Source organism: Glycine soja, chromosome 8, assembly GCF_004193775.1.
Source record: "Glycine soja cultivar W05 chromosome 8, ASM419377v2, whole genome shotgun sequence".
In the NCBI taxonomy this organism is placed as follows: Eukaryota; Viridiplantae; Streptophyta; class Magnoliopsida; order Fabales; family Fabaceae; genus Glycine; species Glycine soja.
Genome location: NC_041009.1, coordinates 47,746,248 through 47,766,365, shown reverse-complemented (window position 1 = coordinate 47,766,365; position 20,118 = coordinate 47,746,248). Strand labels below are relative to the sequence as shown.

At 35.0% G+C, this 20,118-nt stretch overlaps 2 protein-coding genes across 2 annotated transcripts; both read left to right on the top strand.

Moving 5' to 3' along the window:
• Positions 1-733: 733 nt before the first annotated feature.
• On the top strand, positions 734-3,770 carry LOC114423825. The gene is made up of 2 exons (XM_028390723.1): positions 734-1,239; positions 3,155-3,770. The coding sequence occupies exons 1-2, from the start codon at positions 932-934 to the stop codon at positions 3,564-3,566; spliced, it is 720 nt and encodes a 239-aa protein (XP_028246524.1). The 5' UTR covers positions 734-931; the 3' UTR covers positions 3,567-3,770.
• Positions 3,771-8,094: 4,324 nt separating this feature from the next.
• Positions 8,095-14,927, top strand: LOC114423824. The gene is made up of 4 exons (XM_028390721.1): positions 8,095-9,483; positions 12,321-12,892; positions 13,004-13,223; positions 13,425-14,927. Exons 1-4 carry the CDS (start codon positions 8,266-8,268, stop codon positions 14,772-14,774), a joined length of 3,360 nt encoding a protein of 1,119 aa, XP_028246522.1. The 5' UTR covers positions 8,095-8,265; the 3' UTR covers positions 14,775-14,927.
• Positions 14,928-20,118: the final 5,191 nt, after the last annotated feature.

Sequence of the window (20,118 nt, the reverse complement as noted above, 5' to 3'; positions counted from 1 at the left end):
AATTAAAAAACAAAAGTAGTATCAAATTGTTGAAATTTGACTTTGGCTTTAGCAAGCATCTCCACCTCTCCAGTCTTGTTGTTGTTGAGGTCAATTATAGACAACCTTGAACAAATCCTATTTGAATGGAACTTGAACTCAATCATGTGCTTCTTCACCTGCCTTGCCATCTTCATAGTTTCTTGGTTTAATTAATCCTTCATATTCAAGATCAGCATTACTTGTAGCTATAACAACTTCCATTTCTTTTTCTTCCAACAATCATTGCATAATCTCAACTTCCTTGTCTAGCTCCTTTGCCCTAGCAACAACCATAACATTTTTTTTTTTTGTCAAACTATATTTTTAAATTCTTATCTATTTAAACAGATGATGACTTTAGATAGATTAGTTCACGAGAAATAAAAAAATTACTAAAAAAAATCATGTTTTATCATGCTCCTTAATAATATGATAAATTAATGGACTATCTATATCATTTAATTTTGATACTTGATAGTGAAAACTAAAACCAAAAATATAAAATATTTAAAGGACTAAAACAAAAAATATCTTATTTTATACGGACCAATTTTTTTTTAAACCTTTACATATATTAGAATAAGTAAAATTACACTGTCTATTATTTTTTATGCTTTCTTATAATTTTTTACAATAAATATTTTGTTCCATTGCATTTTGCATATCATCCTTTACATATATTATGATTCCATTACATATCATCCTTTAAAATAATTTCATTGGCTTTTATGATAATTTTTTGAAGTCTTTCACAAATATTTTTAATTACACCGAAGAAAATAGAGAAATCTGACATGTATCTTTAATCTCTAGCATTATTAAATTATTACGACGATCCAATAAGGTAAACTCAAGTGGCGGTGTGTTGTGGCTGTTGGTTGGTTTGTTGAGTATCAGAATCGGAGCGAAAATGGGGCGGGGTTGGTGGTGGAAAGTGGCGGTGTTGGCGGTGGTAGTGGCGGTGGTTTGGAGAGGGTGGCAGGTGGGTGGATTGGAGAAGGAGGCAGCGTTCAATTTTGTCAGAGAATGGTCGGAGAAGTTAGGGATTTGGGCGATCCCTCTCTACGTGTCGCTCCACACCGTCTCCATCGCTCTGTGTTTACCCTCTGCGATCTTCTTCGAAACCGCCGCTCCTCTCCTCTTCGGTTTCTTACCTTCCGTCTTCTGCGTCTTCTCCGCCAAAATCCTCGCAGCGTCACTCTCCTTCTCCATCGGCAGGTTTACCCTCTCTTCTTCACTCACTGCCTCTATTACTTGCGCGCTTTCACTTTAGGGTATGCCTGCAGCTTGTTAATTGTCAATTCCTCATAAAGGAGCGATTAATTGATAGTTGATTTTTGCGTAGGAGCACTAGGTTTGCATGATCCAGCTAAAATTCATAAATTTCACTTATTTTTTGTTGTGGTATCTTTGTTGAAATTGAAATTGAAGCTCAATTCTCTTTTTGAGGGTTTTAATCAGTTACCTAAATTTTCATTTTATGGAAACAAATCGGTTGGTCAGAACAATTTAGAGATGGCAGCATGCTTGATTTGTCCAGTGATCAGAGGGAATTAGGATTTCTCCTCTGTTGTTAGGCGTTAGTTCTCCTCAAGATTTTAAATTGCCGTTGTGATTGCGGTTTTGTTGAGTTTCTTGATATTATAGGAAATTATGGATAAATGCGTTCATAATTTCATTGCAAACATCCAGAAACCCTGCTGTTGTGCCTGAAATCGTAGCCGTGGACCGTTTTTCAGATCCTTGGTCCTCCTCCATCTTGTTTATTAAGATAGCTCAGAGGAACTTAATTGGAATTTTAATTTCCTTTTGTCTGTGGAAAAGGAGTGCTACGAACTTTAGGAATGTTGTCTATTTGGTGTTTTCTTGTTCATGTTAGGCTTTATGCCTTTTCGTGGGTATCCCTTGTACAAATATTCTAAGCCATTGGAGGCTGTTTTTGTGCTGACTTGTGTTTTGTTTTTATCTTTTTGTTTGCTTTGCAGAGGTTATATTCCTCTCTTTGATCTTTTTGATTATTTTTAGCTTTGCATTTTAATTTTTTAATAAACTTTTCCTCTTTTATAAATGAGTCAAACTAATTAGAGAAATGATAACTAGATACTTTCTAACTCACCCTTTTCAATACACTTTTTATTATTGATTGAAATTATCAGGAAATCACAAAATTTTGTGGGTCCTACTTCATATTTTTATGAACCTCATTCAAGATTTTGTAATTTTCAATAAATTTTAATGAATAGTAGAGGATATGCTATGAAGAGGATGTTGGTACTTGGTAGCACTCCTCAAATAATTGGACATTTGTTAACTTTGTTCACTCATGTTAAGGAATAGCAACTAGTACTTTTTTTTTCTTCCATGGATTTTGTAAATATATATTTTAATTTCAGAATACAAATTTTGAATTGGGCCCGTGTTAGAAATTTGATTTGTTAGTAGGAGGTCGTATTTCCAAATGCCGGTGCTGTCATTGTACCAAAACAATTGTGATTTTTCTTGAAACCGTGAGTTTTTGTTTACTTAGCTTGTGTCCTCAGGCACAGTTAGGTGGACCTAATTTTTTTCAATGGGAATAGTAAGAATAATAGATCGTCTGATTCAAGTTGGTCTTAAAACGTGTTGAGTTTGTATTTATAACTTTATCAGAATAGAAATTCAAGAAAACCATTGCCATTTTAGTTTTTGTCTCTTTGACTTTACTACTGATTGCCGAAAAGAGCTGCTAGCCTGCTAGTGTATATACAGCAATAAATGCTAATTCATATAGGATTGGTGAATTGAGGCATTTGTGCGAACACCATTCTAGTTTAACTTATCTAGTAACGAAAAACAAGGATGTACTTGTGTTAATGACGAGAAATTATTATATGGTGTAGGACCATTGTGGTTTTAATCAATTTTTAGGTGACACGTAATTGAGTAATATTTTAGCTGGTCGTTGTAAATTGAAAATCTCAATTATATGTTGTGTAAAGATTATTCTGGACCATGGCCACTTACCGGTTTGGAACCATATCTAATATTTTCTTGTTAATGAGGTATTGCCTATTTGATTAGACGTGCAATGCCTACATGTAATTTCTTGGGTGTTTCTGTTTGCTTATCTGTGCTGAATTTTGGGTTCTTTCAGGCTGGTATTCAGGAGTTCAAGCTCAGCAATGGAGTGGGCCCAAAGAAACAGATACTTTCATTTAATCTCTAGAGGAGTTGAGCGAGATGGTTGGAAATTTGTTCTTCTTGCCCGCTTCTCGCCTGTGCCCTCTTATGTTATTAACTATACCTTAGCGGCTACTGATGTTAGGTTCCTTTTGGATTTTTTTCTTCCTACTGCTATTGGATGTCTCCCCATGATCTTGCAAAATACATCTATTGGAAGCCTTGCTGGTGCTGCTGTTGCTTCAGCCTCTGGCTCTAAGAAATCTCAAATTTGGTCCTACTTTTTTCCTGTAGTTGGTATTTTGTCTAGTGTAGTTATTTCTTTGAGAATTAAAAAGTATTCAACCCAAGTTTCAGTATCTGAAATCCCCCCCAAGCAAAACTAACACTGATGATTCGTGACACAGCTTATCTGGTAGTGAAGAGACGGGGTACCTTCGAAAAGGTCAAGAGTAATTTTTTGTTGAGTTAGTATGATTAACATTATACCCATGTTCCTATAAATGTTTGTTGTTACTTGATCATCGTTTAGTCTGGTAGTTGTACTTCAGTTGAGTTATTTAAACTTTGGTTGGAATTTTTTTGTTCAATTATATTTGAAACCTTTCTCTAGATAAAATAGTGGAACGTGCGCAATAATTCTTGGCAAAATTGCTCACGAACTGAGCTGGGGTGTTAGGTAAGTAAGAGTGGGTGGGTGGTGGTCCTACATGAACCTTTTTCCGTACTAAAAACTCAGGCCAAAGATCCAGCGGTACAATTACGCAGGTTTGTCATTTGTGAATGGGATATGAGTAGGAGGAATGTGTTGTGATATTATTATCTATACGTGTTTAGCATTATAAAATGTTTAAGTTCTATTAAAAAACAGTGTCACATACATGGGTCTGGTCTGGGTGGTGAATACAATACAAGACTATGATGATACATGAGTTGTTAAGCAGTCAGTGCTGTATTAATTAATTAACGTGAATTTGGATAGAATGGTATTTATTCTCATAAAATTATCTTACTTACTGTCATATAAAAAGTACGAATACAGTAGTACTGTTTACAATATGGAGTGAATTGTACGCTAGCAGTAGGAGCAGGCAGGGAGGCAACGAAATAATCTTGGATATTTATTAATGATAATGATTCGTGCAGAAATGCTGTTGCATAGCGTAAATGCGCGTAACAGGTGGCTTCATTGGCATTTAAGAGGAACCACCCGTCCCATCCGTCATTATCATGTCATGGGGCTTAATGAAGCTTAAGCTTGATATGAGAAAGTGCACGCAGGACAGCTTCAAAATTCTACGATGCCGACAATAAAAAGAAGCGTATCTTATCATGCAGAAGCAGCTGCATTATTTAAGTTTTACATGCACACAAATTCTTCCCAACAAAAGTGAGATTGTGTCTGTGACATTAACATTAACATATGAATGCCAAGATTGATTGAACAAACAAGCAACTACACCTCATCGGAGGAAAGACACATCGCGCTTTCTTTGAACATAACTTGTTGCGTGTTTGGTTCCACTTCTGACACAAATTGGATTCATGTCCACAACTTACTCAGTAACTTTTCCTATATTTTTGTTGGATTTGACACAAAATTAATGAGGATAGTATATGCACGTCCAGGATACTTAGTGTATATAGGATTTGCTACAGTTAGTTGGAAAACAGTTAGTTCAGTTAGCAAGTTAGTTGCAAGGTAATTATTTTTGTATGTCTTGTATAAAAGAGGAACTCATCTCATGTAATCAATCAATTATAGATTTAATACACTTTGATTGATCCTTTTCATTATCTTAAGTTAACTCTATTCTTTTTTGTTATTTCTATCATCATGTCATCATACAGCTTTGATATAGTATCACACAGAAATTTAATTGAAGAGTTTTGTTGCGTGGCTCACCATCTCGTTTTCTATTCATCATTTTCTCTGCTTCTTGTGATTGATTTGCTTATCCTCTTCTCTTATTTACAAAGTTCATTATGAGTGCAGATTTAGATCAATCTCTGAATGTTCATAGCCCTTATTACCTTTATCCTGGTGAAAATCTTGCAACAACATTGGTTTCACAAGCATTGGATCCTACTAACTACAATTCATGGAGTAGATCGATAGTTACAACACTTAGCGCGAAGATCAAAGTGGGTTTGATGATGGTTTGATTTCCAAGCCCGCACCAACCCATGCTCTCTTCACAGTTTGCAAACAATGCAACAATATGATAGTATCGTGGTTGGTACACTGAGTAAAGTTTCAATCCGCCAAAACATATTATGGATGGACAATGTAGTGGACATTTGGAAAGACTTGAAGTCTCGATACTCTCAAGGGGATTTATTACATATCTCAAATCTTCAACAAGAATTGGCGTCAATAAAGCAAAGTGATACTACTATAATTGAATATTTCATAAAATTAAGGGTCATGTGGGATGAATTGGATAGCTATAGACCTGATCTTGTATGTACATGTGAAACTAGATGTTCTTGTGATGCTTTTGTAACTATGATACAAAGAAAGACTCAAGATCAAGTCATGCAATTTTTTAGAGGATTTAATGATAATTACACTAATTTAGATCAAACATTCTAATGATGGAGCCTTTACCTAAGATCACTAAAAGTATTCTCTTATATGGATCAACAATAGAGACGAATTATTAGTTCAAATATGATTGGAAATTTAAGCCTAGTTAATGCTGCAAGTTCGGGCTCAAACGGAAATTTTGGAGTTTCATATAGTTATTGTGGTAGAGAAGATCACACAATAGAGGACTGCTATCGAAATAATGGGTTTTCATCCAACTTTTCATCTAATACAGGAGGAAGAGGAAGTCAAGGATCTTTTGGTAGGGGCACCACAAGTGGAAGAAGAAGCAAGGTATGCACACACTGTGACATCACTGACCATATAGTGGAGGAATGCTATAAGAAAATTGGATACCTTCCTGGCCGCAAGTTCTATAGACCCCAAGGGAATTCAATGAATAATGCAGTAGTCGATACTAGAAGTAGTGTTGATAATGGTGTTAAATCACATTTTGATTCTTTAAATTCAAGTATTTTTCAATTCAATGAAATGAAATTGACACCACAACAATATTAGACTTTACTTGCTTTGATTCAACAACAATCTAATGCAACAAATCCAAATTCTACTACTTCCTCTCACACCAATCAGATTGGTACATTTCCCTCTCGTGTTTCAGTTCACATTGTTGTAGGAAATGTAACTACTTGCATTGTAAGTAAGCATGACTCAGTTGCCTGGATTCTTGATTCCGGAGCAACTAATCATGTTGCTTTCTGCTTGAGCTTATATTCTTCATATAAACAAATTCAACCCATTATTGTTAAGTTACCAAATGGTCAATAAGTTATGGCCACTCATTCGGGGACAATTCACTTTACTGAGTCATTTTACCTTATAAATGTCCAATATTTGCCTAGTTTCAATTTCAATCTCATCTCTATTTCTAAATTGGTCACTTCTTTGAATTGTAAGCTCACTTTTTGTGCCACTTAATGTTTCATACAAGACACTATCAACTAGAAGATGATTAGTATAGTTAATGTGAATGATGGTTTGTACAAGTTTCAGATGCAGTCAATTGTTGGTCAAGACTCAAGTTCCTTAGCAAATTTTGCTCATTCTACTTTTTCTTGCAATAAGATGCCATTTGATCTTTCGCACTATAGATTGGGACATCCGTCTCATGATAGGATTCTTGTAATGAAAGCAAATTACCCAGATTTGTCCATTAATAAATCTATTGTTTGTGATGCTTGCCATAGAGCAAAGCAAAAGAAACTTGTTTTCCCTAACAATACATCTCGTGCTTTTCTTCCCTTTGCTTTGATTTATGTTAACATTTAGGGCCCTTGTGCCATTCCCTCTATACATGGTCATAAATACTTTCTCACTATTGTTGATGATCACACTAGATATGTATGGGTTTTTCCCTTAAACTCAAAAGCCGATACATAAACACTTTTGAAAGCATTCATTAATCAGGTTGAGAGACAATTTGATACTAAAGTTAAAATTGTCAAGTCTAACAATGGTGCAAAATTTATAATACATCAGTTCTTTATTGAAACTGGCATCACTCGTCAAATCACATGTGTTGAAACCCTTCAAAAAAATGGCATTGTTGAGAGGAAACATCAGCAGCTCTTAAATGTCACACGAGCCTTGTTGTTTCAATCACATTTACTCCCTCTATTTTGGTTATATGCTCTTCTTCATGCATTATTACTCATCAATTGCCTTCCTACACCATTCCTAAATAATGTTTCCCCACATGAAAAGTTGCATAATACACCATTTGACATATCTACACTTTGTGTATTTGGTTGTTTATGTTATTCTAGTACATTAGTTGCACAGAGAAAGAACCTCACCATGATGTTGCAGAACCATTACTTTCCCATTCTCATATTTCCCCTACACCCTCCATAGTCAACCCTTGTTCCAATTCATTACTAGACATCACCATCAATTCTTCACCAAAGTCCACACCAAACTTCAAATGAAAATATTAAATTATATATATATATATATATATATATATATATATATATATATATTGCAAATATTGTTGTAAATATTACTGTTGTAAATATTGTTACTATTGGCCAATAATATGATAATTGTATAAATTTGTAATTCTAGACTTGCACACTTTAAAGTCTTGACATTCGTTTCATTAAACAAAAAAATGATTTTGTTACTTGACGTGAATTAATGGTTGCCGTATTAAATTAGTATATGATAAAATGATTGCAATTTTAGTGGGCCTGAGGTAACCGACTACTTTGCCTAGCCGTAGATACGACTTTGGTAACTAATTCGATAAAAACTAGTTTTCATTATTTGAAGATACACTATGGGAACTAGTTTTCATTTTGTTGAGTATGGTGATATAGATAGAAGGCGGCCCAAGCAAAGTGAGCGGGCTTTGGGTTTGTATGTTGAGGCCCATGGAATCGAGTTTGACCAGAGCTTGGTAGATGAATGAAGTCAGCAATTAGCTTCTTCATCATTCCCTTTCCTCGATCGAGTTTCGCTGTGTAACAAAAATGCTGCAACCCCGCGCATTCCGTCCCCACATACCGTTATCTTCCTCCACCAGCGCTCCTTCCTTCTTCTCCTCCTCCTCCCCAAACCCTAACGGCTCCGTTACTTCGCCGTCACTTCACGCCCATGGCAACACCTCGTCTTCCAGATCCCTCAAAACCCCTTCTTCCTTCGCCCACAACTACCGGATCGCCATCCCCCTGCTCCCCTCCGCCCTCTTCCTCCTGGACCTCGGTGGCACCACCGTGGTCGCCACCCTTCTCGTCGGCCTCATGATCTCCTACATCCTCGACTCCCTCAACCTCAAGCCCGCCGCCTTCTTCGCCGTCTGGTTCTCCCTCATCTTCTCCCAGCTCGCCTTCTTCCTCTCCTCCTCCTCCTCCCTCTTTGCCGCCTTCAACTCCTCCGTCGCCGTCGCTGTCCTGGCCTCCTTCCTCTGCGCTCACACCACCTTCCTCCTCGGCGTCTGGTCCTCCCTGAACTTCAAGTGGCTCCTCCTCGAAAACCCTTCCATCGCCGTCACCCTGGAGCGCCTCCTCTTCGCCTGCCTCCCCATCTCCGCCTCCGCCCTCTTCGCCTGGGCCTCCATCGCCGCCCTCGGCATGAACAACGCCGCCTACTACCTCGCCGGCTTCAACTGTTGCTTCTACTGGCTCTTCTCTGTCCCTCGTGTTTCCTCCTTCAAGGCCAAACACGAAGCACGCTACCACGGCGGCGAGGCCCCCCGTGACAGCTTCATATTGGGCCCACTCGAGAGCTGCGTCCACACTCTTAACCTTGTCTTGGTCCCTCTCTTGTTCCACGTCGCTTCTCATTACTCCCTCGTTCTCTCTTCCGCTGCTTCCTTCTGCGACCTGCTTCTCCTCTTCTTCATCCCTTTCCTCTTTCAGCTTTATGCTTCCACCCGAGGGGCGCTCTGGTGGGTCACCAGCAACCCCGACCAGCTCCACAGCATCCGCGTCGTTAATGGCGCCATTGCCTTGGTGTTTGTCGTCGTTGCATTGGAGGTCAGGGTCGTCTTCCATTCCTTTGCTAGGTACATTCAGGTCCCTCCGCCCCTCAATTTTGTTCTTGTCACTATCACCATGCTTGGAGGGGCTTCTGCCACCGCCGCTTATGCCATGGGTATGGTTTCTGATGCCCTCAGCTCTGTTGCTTTCACTACTTCCGCTATTGTGGTCAGTGCTGCTGGAGCACTAGTTGTGGGCTTTCCCTTACTTGTAAGTGCTAATGCTTTACTTTTTATTTTATACGTGATGGTCTCTTGTGAATATTCTTGCACTGAAAATTTTATTATAGTGGGACTCACCATTAGTTACGGTAGGATCCTTGAGACTTCAGGGGATTAGCCTTTTCAGGTCTGCCTTTTGGACCAAATCATTCTTGTTAATTCTCTTAAGCTCTCTTGTCCAAACAAACCCTTCACATTGGACACAGCTTTACCCTTTTTAATTTAGTTTAGGCTGAACTTTGTGGAGCATGGTTGTTAAATGCAGACCATAGAGTTGTACGGTTGTATCTACTCCTCAAGCCTTTGCAATCCTATTCCTACACATTAACACATTTTGGTGGGATTACTTGTGAACTTACAAATAATTGTCATGTGTGTATTTCCAGAATGTTGCAAGCTTCTGCTGAAATGTGGTTGTTGGAGACTGGGCAGATGCAAAATAATCCTGTTCTGGCCTAAAATTTACCCAACCACTCAGTTAAATGACAACGTCTATCATTCACCCACCCAAAACTGAACCTGCTTTGAACATTCTCCATTCAAACCCTAGTGTTAATGTAGGGTTTTGTGACCTCATCTGTGCTTTGGCTGGGCTACATGACTTAATTTGTGCCACCTTGGTGCTTGTGTGACTGATCTGAGCTGTTTCTGGTGGGGTTTACAACGTTCCCTGTTTCTGGATTGTGTGTGATTCTCTTGGCTTTTGTTCTCTGTTCTGGACTGGTTTGAGCTGTATGAGATCTCGTTAGGCATTTTTCTTTCATTCAGGTTTTTGGTGTTGCTTCTGCTTGCTGTGTGTTGGGAAAATATAGTACAGTGTATCGAGGAAGCATAGGGAATAAGAAATTATCTCATGTTGTCAGTAACCAATCTTATTTATCAAGATAAACCATGAAAACTTTATTAAAGTTACCTATTGTCTTTGGAAAAGGAATCCCAGGAACATTAGGATCATTTTCTATTTGGCGTTTTCTTTTCTTTTTCTTTATTCTCATTTTACGCCTTTGGCCTTTTTCCAGGGCATCACTTGGACAGATATTTGAATTTTGAAGGTATTGGGGAGTGTTTTTGTGCTAACTTTGAGTGTGTTTTTATTTTTTGTTTACAGAGGTTATATTCTCCTCTTTTGTTTTTCTGATTATTTTTCACTTTGCATCAATATCATTTGATTGCCAACATGTTTTGTAAAACTTTATAGCTTCAATAGAATAGAAATTCGAGCAAACTATTGCCATTTTTAGTTATTGCTTCTTTGACTTTACTACTGACCACTGATAGTGCTGCTAGTATATATGATAATAGATGGTAATTAGGGTAAGTGAATGAGACAGTTGTGTGTATACTCTTCTAGTTTAACATGTCTTGTAAATTAGAAAGCCTTTGAATAAAGTTAGAGTTGTTCAAAATCATTATACAGATCTGAGACAGCACCCAAACAGTCCCTATTCCAATCCCACAATCGCCTAATATTGCTTGTAAATTTCTTACTCCTATCTGTCTGTTCTTTACTGTAAAAAAATTGTTATCCTGACCCATTAAATCCTAACCCTTCAACTGTTTTTTTGTCAATGTCTCCTTTAATGACATATAGTCTTGCTCAATGTCCAAGATTACTGCTGTATTTTTCCATTTATCCATCTATGTTGCAATCTATTCGACTGAGCAGAATAAAAAGTTTATGGGTAGTGGGATCCATCTAAACACCCCAAGGGTTTGGTGTATCTTTCTACCTTGAAAGTTGCTATAATTTGTCAAAATTGCATTTAAAATGGTTTACTGCACGTATTATTTTCTAATGTTATCTATCTAGATTACTTCTTATACCCTGTTTAGGTTTTTCATGGGCTGTTTACTTTTGTTTGTGTCACTGATTATTATTGGCTGTTCATGTTATTTGTTTTAAACTCTTAATTATTACTTTTATGTCATTATTTTAAATTAGTATATTATTCATAGAGTTTGGGTTTATGTTCAGGTTCTAACTCAACCCCACAAAACCAGCTTGCATGGTGAGGACTGCCCAATCCTTATAAGGACCACATTGGCTATATCTCTAGTCAATGTGAGATCTTAACACACCTGTCTAGCACTGCACATCTGTAGCATAGACAAATGCGGGTAGCCCAATAACAACACCCTCTTACACCTAGGAATTTACATTCAGAGCGTAAACAAATATAGTTGACTCAATAACAGATCTAGGATATACTTTAATATCATTATAGAATTTGGGTCTTGGATCTAACCCAACCCCATCAAATCGACTTGTAAGGTGAAGACTTCCTAAGCCTTATAGGACTACATTGGCCATATCTCTAGTTGATCATGTGAGATATCAACAATGATAATATTGATAATTTATAATTTTGTATAGTAATTATAAACTAGTAAGTTTAATATTAATGCAAACTTCAGTTTTATTTATTTGATATTATCTGTATTAAACTTAAAATAATGAATCTTATTTGCTTTAATTTTTGAAACTTTTTAATTGTATCTGTCGTCTTTTGTATAATGGTCACTCTATGTTCCACTATACTGTTAGTGTTTTTTTAGGACGGCTGCTGACCCACAATTAACTACCCTTGTCATCATATTAAATGTGGTAACTGGAAAAATACCGTTTATTGTGCTAAAATTCATATTGCTTCATGAAAACAACTGGGTGGTTATCTGCACGACATTCTTAAAAATTCAATTCTTGGTGTGCCGACATCTTTGGTGGATTATGATAATATTGCTTATGTTTGTGGTTAAATATTTTAATTTCATTAACCCTTTTAGAATTTCTCTATTACTGAGATATTTTCAACCTTTGATTTGCAGTTCCTCCCTCTGCCTGCAGTTGCTGGCTTTTATTTGGCTCGTTTTTTTGAAAAGAAGAGTCTAACATCGTACTTTGCTTTTGTTATTCTTGGAAGTTTGATGGTTACATGGTTTGTTCTGCACAACTTCTGGGATTTAAATATCTGGATGGCAGGCATGTCCCTTAAATCTTTTTGTAAACTCATAATAGCAAATTCTGTCCTAGCTATGGCTATTCCTGGTTTAGCTCTTTTACCATCAAAGCTGACCTTTTTATCTGAGGCTGGTTTGATAAGCCATGCATTGCTCTTATGCTACATTGAGAACCGATTTTTCAATTACTCCAGCATTTACTATTATGGATTTGAGGACGAGGTGATGTATCCTAGCTATATGGTTGTGATGACAACTTTATTGGGTTTGGCTTTGGTGAGAAGTCTATCCGTGGATCATCGAATTGGAGGAAAAGCAGTTTGGATTTTGACTTGCCTCTTTTCTTCAAAGCTGGCCATGTTGTTTATTTCATCAAAGTCCGTTGTGTGGGTTTCAGCAGTTCTCTTGTTGGCTGTTTCTCCTCCATTGCTTCTTTACAGGTAATTGTGACAATCTTTGGAATTTGCCAGTTTGAAGGGGTCCTACTTAACCTATATTTCACCTCTAGACTTTATTGTCAACCTTATTATAATTCTTGTTGGATTTTGTAGGGATAGATCAAAAACTACTGCTAGGATGAAACCATGGCAAGGTTATGTTCATGCCTGTGTGGTTGCCTTGTCTGTATGGTTTTGCCGTGAAACAATTTTTGAAGCCCTCCAGTGGTGGAATGGAAGGTCTCCTTCAGATGGTTTACTTTTGGGCTTCTGCATACTGTTGACTGGATTGGCTTGTGTTCCAATTGTTGCTATTCATTTCTCTCATGTTTTGGTATGCATATATATCTAATCCTGTGTTTTTCATTGTTTATTTTGGGAGTGGGGATCATACAATATCGATTGCAAATTTTTGGTGGTCACTTGATTCATAACCAATTAGATATTATTTATGGTCAAAGTAATCAATCATATCTTCCTATTTAATCTGTTGTTAAAGATTGATCATAAACCTTTTTTTTTTCTCTCTCTGCAGTCTGCCAAAAGATGTCTAGTGCTGGTAGTGGCAACTGGTCTACTTTTTATTTTAATGCAGCCACCTCTTCCTGTGTCATTGACTTACCAATCAAACCTAATCAAGACTGCTCGTCACTCTGCTGATGATATCTCAATTTATGGCTATATAGCTGGCAAGCCTACCTGGCCTTCTTGGCTTCTTATTATTGCAATTTTGCTGACTCTAGCTTCCATTACATCTATTATACCCATTAAATACATTGTTGAATTACGGACATTTTACTCCATTGCTATGGGGGTTGCCCTTGGTATCTACATTGCTGCTGAATACTTTCTCTGGGCTGGCATTCTGCATGTTCTCATTGTTGTCACTATGGTTTGTGCCTCTGTTTTTGTTGTCTTCACTCATCTACCCTCTGCTACAAGCACAAAGCTTTTGCCCTGGGTATTTGCTCTACTTGTGGCTCTCTTTCCCGTTACTTATCTTTTGGAGGGCCAGCTGAGAATTAAAAATATTCTTGAAGATAGCGAGATAGGAAATTTGGGTGAGGAGGAGAAGAAGCTTACAACATTGCTGGCAATAGAGGGTGCCCGGACATCCCTTCTTGGTTTGTATGCAGCAATCTTCATGCTTATAGCCTTGGAGATAAAGTATAAACTTGCTTCAATTTTGCGGGAGAAGGTTATTGATTCAGGTGGAATTAGACAAAATCATTCCGGTCAAAGTGCATCTGCTAGTTTCCTGCCAAGGATGAGGTTTATGCAGCATCGTCGGACTACTACAGCACCCTCCTTTACAATTAAGAGGATGGCTGCTGATGGAGCCTGGATGCCTGCTGTTGGCAATGTTGCCACAGTATTGTGCTTTGCCATATGTCTAGTCCTGAATGTTAACCTTACTGGTGGCTCAAACCGCTCTATATTTTTCCTGGCTCCTATTCTGCTGCTGCTTAATCAAGATTCGGATTTTGTTACTGGTTTTGGGGACAAACATAGATATTTTCCTGTTACTGTTGTCATCTCGGCCTACTTCGTTATAACTGCCCTCTACAGAACATGGGAAGATGTTTGGCAAGGAAATAGTGGATGGGGTCTTCAAATCGGTGGGCCAGACTGGATTTATGTGGTGAAGAATTTGGCCCTCCTCATTCTTACCTTCCCCAGTCATATACTTTTCAACAGGTACGTGTGGAGCCATACGAAGCAGAGTGACTCATCCCCGTGGATAACTTTGCCTCTTAATCTGCTTCCTATTGCTTGTACAGATGTACTCAAGATTAAGATCTTGGGTATATTAGGAGTTATATATTCCCTGGCCCAGTATCTAATTACTAGGCAACAATATATCTCTGGTTTAAAGTACATCTAAACCATCATATATACTGTACGATATGTTTGTCAATTTAGGTATTCATGCACGTGCTTGTCTTCCTAAATTTGTATGAGGAATATGTGAATGCATTTTTGTTATTACCTATAACCCATTCGGATAAATTTAAATCAATCTTTCTTGATGAGTTAATGGTTTGGCTATTTATTTCTGTATAGTTTGACACTTGTGACGTGCCTGAAGCTTCTGCTTTTTATTAGATAGCCTGAAGCTTCTGTTGAAGTCAATAGAATTGATATGCAATAACTAGCAAATTACGATTTACCTGGTTCTTGCTATCGTATTTGATTTATTCATGAATAAACGTTGGCATACCAAATCATTATTGGCAAGTCTCTAATGGTTGCGGTTTACTTTGTTGAGAATTTTCTTCTCCCTGAAACTATAGCGTGAAAATGGGTTAGAAGAGGAGATGAAAGTTTTGCAGTTTGGGAAAATAGGAAAAAAAAATTGGGATGAAAACAACTGGAATTGCTGCACAGTGAACGCTGATTGTATATAAAAAACGAACGTATCTATGTTGCACATAGCTTGTGGAATTGCACAATCACATGGTTGTGCAAGGGATTATTAGCGAGCTTGAGTAGCAGGGAGCGATTCTGTGGAGCAATTTGAGGGCTTCTTCACTTGCTACCTGAATGAATGCTATGTTGATTTGTGTTTGTGTGCAGTTGGCTGTCTTGGATTCGTGACTGAGATTGAGGGGGAAGAGGATTGAGAAGGGTTAATAGTCTTGTATAAAAGTTTTTTTTTGTAATAATTAATGATTTTAAATTATTTATTAATTAACTTAATATTTCTACTAATGATAATTATTTGTCAATAACTAAAACATAAGTCTAGCACATAAGCGTTTAATTAGTCAACGTTAATGATCTATCGGTCAATAAAAATCATATGATGAATTAACTAAAATCGTGAATTTTTAAAATTTGAAAATCAAATGTCTCGATTAAATTTGAGAAGTCCAAAATTATAAATTTATAAAATTAGAAAAATCAAAATTATAATTTAGCATAAATATTTTCATGGTGTCTAGTCTTTTGTTCGAAAATCAAAATGTTAATATCCTTAGCCTTTGTTCTATAACTTAATCTGAATTATGGACTATTTTTATGGTTTCAAAGAGTTAATTATTGAATGACTCCATTTTGGAGGTATCCCACTTGTCCTATCAAATGGTTCAATCCATCATATCTTGCATTGGCAAAGTTGGATGTTTTACGTGGTGTATATTTACAATGAAACTAAGTGTATGATTGAAATAAAGTTTGGAGCGCTCAAAAGTATTTTCACTTTCAAAGTAATAAATCTTTACTTCTTGTTTTATGCATTATTGGAACACACAATTTTGTATTGAAATTCATAAACACACTTTTATAACTTTAAATCAAACATACCCCGTGTAGCTAAAGCTCTTGCAAAGTATGATTTATCCATTGACAGATAGGGTAGAAATTTTGATATTTTATCTCCTTTTCTACATAGTCCTGTAATTGCTGATGTATATGCTATGTCTTTTCTACGCGGTTTAATAAAGTTTCTTTTTGTGGGGTTTGCTAGCCTCCTGTTTGAAAAAAAAATGTTGTGATTCTGTTAAATGGGTGTTAATAAGTGTCAAACTAAAAAGAGTTTAGAAGTTATGTAAGAACGTGTCGATTTGAATACGACTTGAGTGAATAAAAAAGTTCAATTCTAATTTCTAAATCAAAATTCTTTTATTAAGGAGATAATTAATCATTATTCTAAATCTTTATATCCTCCGTTCTAATACATAATCTTGTATGATGTGTGGTTATTTCTAAAATGGCGTGCCTGTGTTAAATGGGCATTAATAAGTGTCAAATTAAAAAGGAAAATGTGCATATAAAAATCAAGCTTGAAAGATGCTAATATATACTCATCTAGTCATCTTCTCCAAATTTTGAAATATGCCCTCGAGACCAATACTTTTTAGATGTTTTGTAGGAATATAAATTACAAACGAGTAATATATATAGTGACGATAAAACTATAGAACCTGATACTCAGAATTATTTCTATGCTTTATAGATTTTTGCTAACTAAATGATTCCGTTGACATTTTGAGCTGCCACAATGCTCACAGAGTGCATTCGCCGCAGGATGATCATAGATTCAGCTCCAAATCCCTAATGGCAGATGAAGATTTGAAATGTATTCTTTCTTTATCTTCATCCCAATAAAGTTCTCCTACAAGCTAAAAATATGTGGGAGTATTATTATACATGCAACATATTAAGGGATACTACTATCTTATTATGTGGATTATTAATATTACATGAATTATCCATTCTATAAGTTATTTATTAAACTCTGTAAAAAAAAAGTTATTGATTAAACTGAAAAAGTGACATATAATTTTTATATATTGATAATCTAATGTAATAGTCTATATTTGTTTTCCTTATTTGTTAAGAAGTTATTCATTCCTTTTACTTTATATACACACACGATTGAAAAATGTCATATTTTAACAAAGAAGAATATTAATCATTAGATTGGTTATTATTAATATAGTTTTGATTTGATGAAAATTAATTTGTTATTATAAATGTCATATATATTTACTTAAATAAATTGTTGCATAGATAGTATATATCAATTTTTTTATTAATAAAAGAATATATATATATATATATATATATATATATATATATATATATATATATATATATATATATTTGAGAGTTATATGGTAAAGGAAAATATATATATCCGGCAGTCCAAATAAAATAATATATATGTTTTTTTTTTAGGGAAAATAATATATATGATATATGTTCGAGAGGTATACGTTGATAAAAACAAAAAGTTGTATTAAATTCTTCTCATCCATTCTTCTTCCACCTTTTTAGTTCTTTGGGTGGACAACAAAAAGAAGTATACTTTGGACGATCTAAGATATTCTGATAGATTACGCTGTAAATATATGGCTTTAGATCATAAGTGAATCACTCCAAGATTTTTTGATCTTATGATTCCATTTTTGCGTCCACACATCTAGAAGAAGGAGATTCTCTCTTTATTAATATGTCTTGCTCCTCACAAGATATCCTAGCTAGGACGACCACAAGAAGTATCATAAGTGGGCGATGCCTCACATATTAATTCTATGAATGAATGCATGTGTACGTGATTTGATGAGCAAACGTCCAAGGAAAGTAAGCATGGCATATAATGATGAAAACAAAAAAAAAATCTGATTGCTTATTTGGTTGGGGAACGTCCCCCACTCACACTCCAAGTTATTTCCATCCCAACAATCCATTTTTTGCTACTTGCTGAGATTCTTAAATTAAATGGATATACATCACTCATATATATTTCATCGACCAATGCATATTTCTTGGTTCCACTCATGCTATGAGAGGAACTCCACAAAGTCCATACAAACAATATAACAAGCAATTTACCCACAAAGTTGTCCATTCTATATTTTCATAATTCCGTACGATCTATGTAATACAAATTTTGCCACTTCTTGGCACTTTTAAGGTACATTGAGCATATAAAGTCTAATCTCAATCTCATAATAACATATTTCATCCATCCGTTTTTATTTATAAGATTCATGTTTAAAATGAAGTTGGTTTCTTTTTATGAAATCAAATTTATATTATTTTTTTATCAGTTATTTTTAAACTAGAATATCTCTAATTAAAAAAATAAAAAATATATTAACAAACAATTAAAGAGAGAAGAGTATTAATGATAGGATGATTTTAGAAAAAATTATAAATGTAAGACAAGTTTTTTTAAAAAAAAAGTAAGATAAATTTATTGTTATCAACTAAATTATTCATTTTTCTTAATCTTAATGAATTAGTTACTACAATGGTTAACTAGTGTCATTAAGATATTGGTTAAGGAACTAAAATAAAAAATACTTTTATTGGTATGTGCAAAATTAAGCTGTTTATAATTTTTTTATGCTCTTCTATGATTTTTACATTTTTTTTAGTTCCTTAACTAATATCTTAAGGACATTGGTTAGCAAGACCTATTAATTAATTGAGTCATTTTTTAAATTTAATCTTATTAATACAACCATGACATTAATTGCTCAAAGTTAATTTTGTAAGGTACACACAACATTGATAAAATATTTCATTTATCGGCTGACTAAACAATCATATCATGAAGGATTAATAATGATTAACATAAGTGATAACAAATTGTATTGTAAATGAAATATTTATCTTATGTATACTCACAATTTTAGACAATTGAGGAATATTAGTTATTGCTTTTGATGAAAATAATTTTGTGCTAATATCATAATGAACAAAAAGAATTATTCATGAAGGTTGGTTTCTTCTATATCACTTGTGATTTTGAATTATACCTTAAGTTTGAGTCACTTTTTTTTAGTTTTCTAAATTAAATTTTTATTCTTTAATTTTGAAAATTGCTCTTTTTAATATTCTTTTATAAAACAAAAAACATTTCAGTCACCTCAAAACCAATATGAGAATTTCTTATCTATATATTTATGGAAAGGCAGTAAAAACACATCTATTTTTTTTTTTTATTAACTTGTTTCTTTTGGCTCATTAGGAGAACAAAAGACGGGAATACGTGATTTAGTTCCCAATATAAGTCATGGGAATATGTTAAGCTTTTCCTATCACACAACTGTCGAACCCATAAACTAAAGAAACCAAGAAAGAGGAATATACTACTTTATTCAAAAGTTAAAGGATTGGTGGCCTTTAAAATCATATACGTAAGCCTTTTTCTAATCATACAAAAATAAAATGTTTTCCTATGAATATACGAAATTTAACTGTGCATTGAACTAACAAATTAACACAAATAATGAAATTAGTTGTTTTACAAAATGATCCTAACGATGGAAGAATTTCATTGATCAAATTCCAAGGTCATGAGCATTTCAATTGATAGATTTTGATAGCAAGATGCACAAGGTGAGGGAATCCAAGCTTTTTATTGTGAACTGTACGTTATCTTTTTATTCTATATGCATGTTGACAATCACCTATTTTGTCTCAGGTACCGCTGAAAATAATATAGTGAGGAACAAATTCGGTGGAGAATCTTTACGATATAAATATTTGAATATTTTTAAATGAGAAAACATTTAAAATAAGAAAGTAAGGATTTATCAATTATTAATTTAAATTAAACTAGTAAGGATAAATGTTTATTTTTCGTATAATTATAAATTTGTAATAAATAAATAAATTTAAATATAAATACATACTATAATTAAAATTTGTTAATAACAAATGTTTTAAACATATACATTATATTTGTATTCATGAATATATATATATATATA

Coding starts and splice junctions, on each gene's coding strand:
- LOC114423825 (XM_028390723.1), top strand. CDS start 932: ATGGGGCGGGGTTGGTGGTGGAAAGTGGCGGTGTTGGCGGTGGTAGTG. Junction 1,240..3,154: donor CTCTCCTTCTCCATCGGCAG/GTTTACCCTCTC, acceptor GGGTTCTTTCAG/GCTGGTATTCAGGAGTTCAA.
- LOC114423824 (XM_028390721.1), top strand. CDS start 8,266: ATGCTGCAACCCCGCGCATTCCGTCCCCACATACCGTTATCTTCCTCC. Junction 9,484..12,320: donor TTGTGGGCTTTCCCTTACTT/GTAAGTGCTAAT, acceptor TTTGATTTGCAG/TTCCTCCCTCTGCCTGCAGT. Junction 12,893..13,003: donor CCTCCATTGCTTCTTTACAG/GTAATTGTGACA, acceptor TGGATTTTGTAG/GGATAGATCAAAAACTACTG.